At 59.7% G+C, this 7,817-nt stretch overlaps 1 protein-coding gene across 1 annotated transcript in view; it reads right to left on the bottom strand.

The window, feature by feature from the left end:
* Positions 1-355: 355 nt before the first annotated feature.
* PLEKHA5 (pleckstrin homology domain containing A5) overlaps positions 356-7,817 on the bottom strand; it is a 45,402-nt gene continuing 37,940 nt past the window's right edge. The window contains exons 20-28 of the mRNA XM_066589246.1: positions 7,070-7,255; positions 6,791-6,911; positions 6,593-6,708; positions 5,882-6,091; positions 5,645-5,788; positions 5,374-5,462; positions 1,550-1,695; positions 1,358-1,461; positions 356-661 (exon numbers count right to left, since the gene is read on the bottom strand). Of these exons, the coding sequence (XP_066445343.1) occupies positions 1,364-1,461; positions 1,550-1,695; positions 5,374-5,462; positions 5,645-5,788; positions 5,882-6,091; positions 6,593-6,708; positions 6,791-6,911; positions 7,070-7,255 (1,110 nt within the window). The 3' untranslated portion in view covers positions 356-661; positions 1,358-1,363. The remainder of the gene's footprint in view (positions 662-1,357; positions 1,462-1,549; positions 1,696-5,373; positions 5,463-5,644; positions 5,789-5,881; positions 6,092-6,592; positions 6,709-6,790; positions 6,912-7,069; positions 7,256-7,817) is intronic.

Genomic DNA, 7,817 nt, shown 5'->3' with positions numbered 1-7,817 from the left:
GACAGATTTTTTTTTTTGCACTGGATAAAAACAAAAATTCCCACATTCACTGACAGCAAGCAAAGCTCCTGGAAACATGGTTGCGCAGTGACTGCTAGCAGCTCGGTGTAGATGTGTCTCGGCTCCTGAATGATTTCCAGAACCTTTGCTGCCGGTCGGGAAGCTCCGCCAGAAAGTGCGCACTGCGCTGTGCCGTGGATTCCGCCTCCGTTCCAGTCTCATTCACTTTACTGATGATGATTTTGGCAAATCCTCAGGAAAGAGCGGCATTATTTCTGTCCTTCGTGAATTTCACCAGCGGGTTGGCAGCAGGCTCCATCCTCGCAGGGCACGATCAGTTACATCAGAGACGGGGTTAAACAACATTGACGTTTATTTGACACGTTATAAAAGGCGCGAGCGCCGGATGTCTCCTCAATATACAATGGACATAATTACATTTGTACAGCTCGTTATTGCTGGACGCCCCTGGAAGAATCGCAGAAAACATGGCGGCGAGGGTGAGAGTGCAGAGCAGAGCGGGGGATGTGCAGCCGAGAACCTCCACCGTACCTCCACTCCGCCTCGTCATGTGCAAGAAGAACGTAGCAGCAAGCGGGAATCCAAGTCACACGGGGGCGCCATTCCGGATTTGGTTATAAACTGTACAGCGACGACCGTCCTGCAAGAGAAGGGAACCCCGTGTGGAATTATAGGCGTGGATGATGGGGCGCAAATGGAAGCAATGGCAAGTTTTGCAATTAATAAACTTACTACTATTTGCGCCATTTTTCAAGAGCTGTGTCTCATTTATAACATCACCCAGAGACTAAAATGCTCACACAGCTGAGGGTGTGTTACAATGTATTAGCGCAATTATGAGCCTGCCTTGGAGCACAGGAGGAAGATTAGCGCTCACAAAGGATTGTCTGTACTGACACACTGTAACAAACCCTCAGATGTGAGAGCAGGACAAGGAGGCAATCTGCAGCCTCTGTAAATTAGCATCTCCACTCACTGACAGCAAGCAGAGACCAAAGATAGTGTTTAGAGGCGCAGAGCTTGTCTTGACGCATGGGAGATGGCGATGTCTGTCATCCACATCTGGATGTAGCGCCGCCTTGTGCCGAACGTAAAAACTGAAAATTTCTCAGAAAGATTCGTGAATTGACTGCAGGGAGAAACCATCAGCATGACCAGTGGAGGCGCCTGACCGCAGCCTACTCCCCCCCTCACCCTCATCCAAACCCCTGCTTTCTGGATGGACTACCCAACACATCTGTGATGTCATCAGAGGTGGAGCTTATAACCAAGAATACTCACAGAAGACTCCACCCTGGCATGCCTGATGTCATCAGAGGGGTGGAGCTTCACTCACCTTACATTACACACACATGAAGTGTGAGCCTTCAGTCAGTTGTGGCTGAGTCGCGGCGGCAGCCGCCAATGTCTGTGCTTCGGGGAGAGGAGGAAGATTTCCAGCTGAAAGATAGACGAGAAAAATCCTGTAACGGAGCGCAAAAGAGGCGGAAACAGGAGCAGTGGCGCCTGCAGACAGATCAGGTCTTACCGTCCACCGCCGTCTGTCTCCTCAGAGTGTCCGCAGAGAAGTCGTAGGAGAACAGGATGCCACTGCGCTCCACCTCTCTTGCCACACTGCCGTCACTCTCGCCGCTCTCAGACTTGTGTTTTGGAACAGACGCCAGAACTTGTAAACTAAAAACAGAAAGGTGTCAGCAGAAAGTCACTCAGCAGACTACTGCTGGGGGGGGGGGGGGGGGGACACGGAACAGACTACTGCTGGGGGGGGGGGGGAACACGGAGCAGACTACTGCTGGGGAGGGGGGGGACACGGAGCAGACTACTGCTGGGGAGGGGGGGAACACGGAGCAGACTACTGCTGGGGAGGGGGGGAACACGGAGCAGACTACTGCTGGGGAGGGGGGGAACACGGAGCAGACTACTGCTGGGGAGGCGGGGAACACGGAGCAGACTACTGCTGGGGAGGCGGGGAACACGGAGCAGACTACTGCTGGGGAGGCGGGGAACACGGAGCAGACTACTGCTGGGGAGGCGGGGAACACGGAGCAGACTACTGCTGGGGAGGCGGGGAACACGGAGCAGACTACTGCTGGGGAGGCGGGGAACACGGAGCAGACTACTGCTGGGGAGGCGGGGAACACGGAGCAGACTACTGCTGGGGAGGCGGGGAACACGGAGCAGACTACTGCTGGGGAGGCGGGGAACACGGAGCAGACTACTGCTGGAGGTGGAACACGGGGGGGGCAGACGGCTGGGGATGGAGGGGGGGGGGGGGCAGACGGATGGGGATGGGGGGGGGCAGACGGCTGGGGATGGGGGGGGCAGACGGCTGGGGATGGGGGGGAGGCAGACGGCTGGGGAGGGGGGGGACACACTACTGGGGAGGGGGGGGACACTACTGGGGAGGGGGGGACACACTACTGGGGAGGGGGGGACACACTACTGGGGAGGGGGGGCACACTACTGGGGAGGGGGGGCACACTACTGGGGAGGGGGGGCACACTACTGGGGAGGGGGGGCACACTACTGGGGAGGGGGGGACACACTACTGGGGAGGGGGGGACACACTACTGGGGAGGGGGGGACACACTACTGGGGAGGGCACACTACTGGGGGGGACACACTACTGGGGGGGACACACTACTGGGGGGGGACACACTACTGGGGGGGGACACACTACTGGGGGGGACACACTACTGGGGGGGACACACTACTGGGGGGGACACACTACTGGGGGGGACACACTACTGGGGGGGACACACTACTGGGGGGGACACACTACTGGGGGGGACACACTACTGGGGGGGACACACTACTGGGGGGGACACACTACTGGGGGGGACACACTACTGGGGGGGACACACTACTGGGGGGGACACACTACTGGGGGGGACACACTACTGGGGGGGACACACTACTGGGGGGGACACACTACTGGGGGGGACACACTACTGGGGGGGACACACTACTGGGGGGGACACACTACTGGGGGGGACACACTACTGGGGGGGACACACTACTGGGGGGGACACACTACTGGGGGGGACACACTACTGGGGGGGACACACTACTGGGGGGGACACACTACTGGGGGGGACACACTACTGGGGGGGACACACTACTGGGGGGGACACACTACTGGGGGGGGCACACTACTGGGGGGGACACACTACTGGGGGGGGCACACTACTGGGGAGGGGGGGCACACTACTGGGGAGGGGGGGCACACTACTGGGGAGGGGGGGCACACTACTGGGGAGGGGGGGCACACTACTGGGGAGGGGGGGCACACTACTGGGGAGGGGGGGCACACTACTGGGGAGGGGGGGCACACTACTGGGGAGGGGGGGCACACTACTGGGGAGGGGGGGCACACTACTGGGGAGGGGGGCACACTACTGGGGAGGGGGGCACACTACTGGGGAGGGGGGCACACTACTGGGGAGGGGGGGGACACACTACTGGGGAGGGGGGGGACACACTACTGGGGAGGGGGGGGACACACTACTGGGGAGGGGGGACACACTACTGGGGAGGGGGGGACACACTACTGGGGAGGGGGGGACACACTACTGGGGAGGGGGGGACACACTACTGGGGAGGGGGGGACACACTACTGGGGAGGGGGGGGGCACACTACTGGGGAGGGGGGGGCACACTACTGGGGAGGGGGGGGCACACTACTGGGGAGGGGGGGACACACTACTGGGGAGGGGGGGACACACTACTGGGGAGGGGGGACACACTACTGGGGAGGGGGGGACACACTACTGGGGAGGGGGGGACACACTACTGGGGAGGGGGGGGACACACTACTGGGGAGGGGGGGACACACTACTGGGGAGGGGGGGACACACTACTGGGGAGGGGGGGACACACTACTGGGGAGGGGGGGGACACACTACTGGGGAGGGGGGGGACACACTACTGGGGAGGGGGGGGACACACTACTGGGGAGGGGGGGGACACACTACTGGGGAGGGGGGGGACACACTACTGGGGAGGGGGGGACACTACTGGGGAGGGGGGGACACTACTGGGGAGGGGGACACACTACTGGGGAGGGGGGGGGACACACTACTGGGGAGGGGGGGGACACTACTGGGGAGGGGGGGCACACTACTGGGGAGGGGGGGCACACTACTGGGGAGGGGGGGCACACTACTGGGGAGGGGGGGCACACTACTGGGGAGGGGGGGCACACTACTGGGGAGGGGGGGCACACTACTGGGGAGGGGGGGCACACTACTGGGGAGGGGGGCACACTACTGGGGAGGGGGGCACACTACTGGGGAGGGGGGCACACTACTGGGGAGGGGGGCACACTACTGGGGAGGGGGGGCACACTACTGGGGAGGGGGGGCACACTACTGGGGAGGGGGGGCACACTACTGGGGAGGGGGGGCACACTACTGGGGAGGGGGGGGCACACTACTGGGGAGGGGGGGGCACACTACTGGGGAGGGGGGGGCACACTACTGGGGAGGGGGGGGCACACTACTGGGGAGGGGGGGGGGCACACTACTGGGGAGGGGGGGGGGGCACACTACTGGGGAGGGGGGGGCACACTACTGGGGGGGGCACACTACTGGGGAGGGGGGGGCACACTACTGGGGAGGGGGGGGACAGGGCAGACCGCTGGGGAAGGGGGGGGGGGTCGGGACAGGGCAGACCGCTGGGGAAGGGGGGGGGGTCGGGACAGGGCAGACCGCTGGGGAAGGGGGGGGGGTCGGGACAGGGCAGACCGCTGGGGAAGGGGGGGGGGGGGGGGTCGGGACAGGGCAGACCGCTGGGGAAGGGGGGGGGGGTCGAGACAGGGCAGACCGCTGGGGAAGGGGGGGGGGGGTCGGGACAGGGCAGACCGCTGGGGAAGGGGGGGTCGGGACAGGGCAGACTTCTAACTACCTCCAGAACCTTAGGAAGACAGGCTCGTCCACTCTGCTGAACATATTGGTTGGAAGCCACTCGTGATGTAGTCCTGCTCATACAGCTGAGCATGTGTTACAATTCGACATTGCAGGTACAAACCAGGAGTCCAGGACAGGAATTTGTGCTGATGTGGAATGTCTACACTGGTACATTTTAACAAATGCTCAGCTGTGTGAGCCGCACTGGGTCAGGATGGGGTGAAGTCTTGCAGCACCAAGCCCAATAAGGGTTGCAGAACCTTTTGATGAAGCTTCATACACCAAAGACGGTGCTGGCAAATACTTCCGGTAATGCATATGTATATGATTGTGCCGATATCTCAATCTCCCGTTTCTCACCCCTTTCATGCACAGCGATGGGAGGTATACCGCCCCCCTGTGGCTGCCATATTGTAGAGACTCTACAGGTTCTGCCGCTGCTCACCAGTTTCCATGGCTTTCTGACGTTGAGTCTTCTGCTCCATCATCTTTGGCTTCATGTGCAGGAGACTTCTCCGTAGTGACCACATCTGACTGCGGAGGGAGAGTACAAGAACTAAAAAGCATGGAGGCCAGCAGTTACCCTCTTCACTGCACCCTGCGGCTAATTGCTGATAGTCACCGCCGACTACTCAGCCATTATATCTCACATCATTCATTGCCAATGACCGATTGGTCATGATGATGACTCTCCCCACCCACAGCCCTCCCCTCACCTCTTTATCGCTGATTGCTGGGGACTGTGGTACTTGGGTCGCCTCCTTCGGTTTGTCTCGAGACGGTGATTCAGCGACGGTTTCCTGCGTGCCCTTCTCAATATCTCTGATGTCACTGAAAATTTGCTCCTCCTTCTTTCGAAGCTGGAAATAGCAGAGCTGTATTAGCGAGGGTCCGCAGGCGGCAGTGGGGGGGGGGGGGGGGGGTTGGGAATTACGAGTATTTACCCCCTTTACCTGCGTCAGTTTTACAGAGTTTTCACCGGAGAAAGATGGACTCTGTGATGGAGACTGGTCGGATGACCCCAAGAAACTGAACCCCTTCTTCTTCTCCCTGAGACAAGCGGTCTGATGTCTGCGCATCCTCTCCAGCTGCTCCTCCAGCGTCATCCGTGGCCGCGGACTCTCCGAAAGGAACATATGCTCCACAGCGCTTCGCGGGCGCTCCTTACACCCAAGGAAGAGGAAGTAAAGCAAGCATCACAACCCCCATCAACTGAGAGAGAGGAGGAGTTCTAAAGGAGCCCACCAAGTACCGCAAACCCCATCATCTGAGATGTAGAGGGTGAGCTCTACAAGACCCCTCCAAGTATCACAACCCCCATCATCTGAGACAGAGGATGAGCTCTACAAGACCCCACCGAGTATCACAACCCCCATCATCGGAGAGAGAGGATGAGCTCTACAAGACCCAACCGAGTATCACAACCCCCATCATCTGAGACAGAGAGGATGAGCTCTACAAGACCCAACCGAGTATCACAACCCCCATCATCTGAGACAGAGAGGATGAGCTCTACAGGACCCCACCAACCCCCATCATCGGAGAGAGAGGATGAGCTCTACAAGACCCCACCGAGTATCACAACCCCCATCATCGGAGACAGAGGGTGAGCTCTGCGGGTCACCAGTATCCCTCCCCCGGCCAGAAGATACAGACTCTGGTACCGCTTTGGCGTCCGGCTTCCTGTTCTTGCGCAGGGTGACGTAGGACGCAATGGTGCTGGATTCCAGCGGGGGAGATTTGGTCCTTGGGGGTACAATCCCCACCGGGAAGTGTGAACCTGGAGAAGATGAGAGGAGTTCACAGAGCTGCAGCCTCGGGTCAATGGGGTCCACATGGGGGAGGGGGGGGGGGGCAGCTACCTTTGCTGGTCGCAGCCTCCATATCGTGAGTGAGGTCAGCCTTGTCTTCACCGTTGGACTCGTCCACCTCTGCCACAGTGGTCAGCTCGGGCTCGCTCTTGTACAGTCTGTAGTCGGGCCCCTGGAAGACAGTAATAGCGGGGTAAATCATCCAGAAAGAGAGGTCATGCTATGAATGAGTGGGATGAAAGATGAAGCCCCCATTTCCACCCGAGTGCCGCCCACGAGCTCCGACTGTGATGAGATGGGGGACAGACACACTGACGGCGCACTTCTTACACTGTAGGATCCGTTTCTCTGATAGACCTGATGAGCGCTCTTGTCGTCGGGGAGCTGGACGGGACCCCTGCTGTAACACAGCAAGGACGAGCCGCTGTCACTCGGGAGGTGGGGGAGGGAGGGAGCGGCGTCAGCAAGGTCATAGGAGCGCGGGAGCGGCGGACGCGGAGGAACACGCTCCTCTTCCTGCAGAGTACAGAGAGGTAGGAGGCGTCACAAATGGCACATGCAGCTCGGCACATGGGTCCTACAGGTTCCCACCAGCCACCACCGGGGGGCGGGCTTACTGCAATACTGCATCCAGGGCCACACTAGAGAACCTGGAGGACCCGCTAATAACACCATGAAGTTCTGATCTGAGACATCACCGAGGACTCTCAAGGTAACACAGACCCGCTACAGCGGGAGTGAGGACGTCTGCGGCGCACAGACATGACGAATAATAATAATCTTTATATAGCGCCAACAGATACTGCAGCACTTACAAAACAGGGGTATTAAAAACAAAACCACGGTTGCATAGTAATCTGTTGATGGAAACAGTAGGGGTGAGGGGCTCCAGCGAGCTTGCATACTACAGATAATGGGGTGATACAGAAGGTAAAGGGGCTGGAGATGTGCACGGTATGGCGAGGTGGGGAGTGTGGGATGCTATACACAGACAATGCTCAGCCTTAAGCCGTATAGTGGCTGAATCGGTGTGACTGCAGGGGGCGGTTGATGATGGCTAGCAGGGATTACAGTCTAT

The sequence above is a fragment of the Eleutherodactylus coqui genome, chromosome 2 (assembly GCF_035609145.1).
Source record: "Eleutherodactylus coqui strain aEleCoq1 chromosome 2, aEleCoq1.hap1, whole genome shotgun sequence".
Classification (NCBI taxonomy): domain Eukaryota; kingdom Metazoa; phylum Chordata; class Amphibia; order Anura; family Eleutherodactylidae; genus Eleutherodactylus; species Eleutherodactylus coqui.
This window is presented reverse-complemented; position numbering and strand designations above follow the sequence as displayed.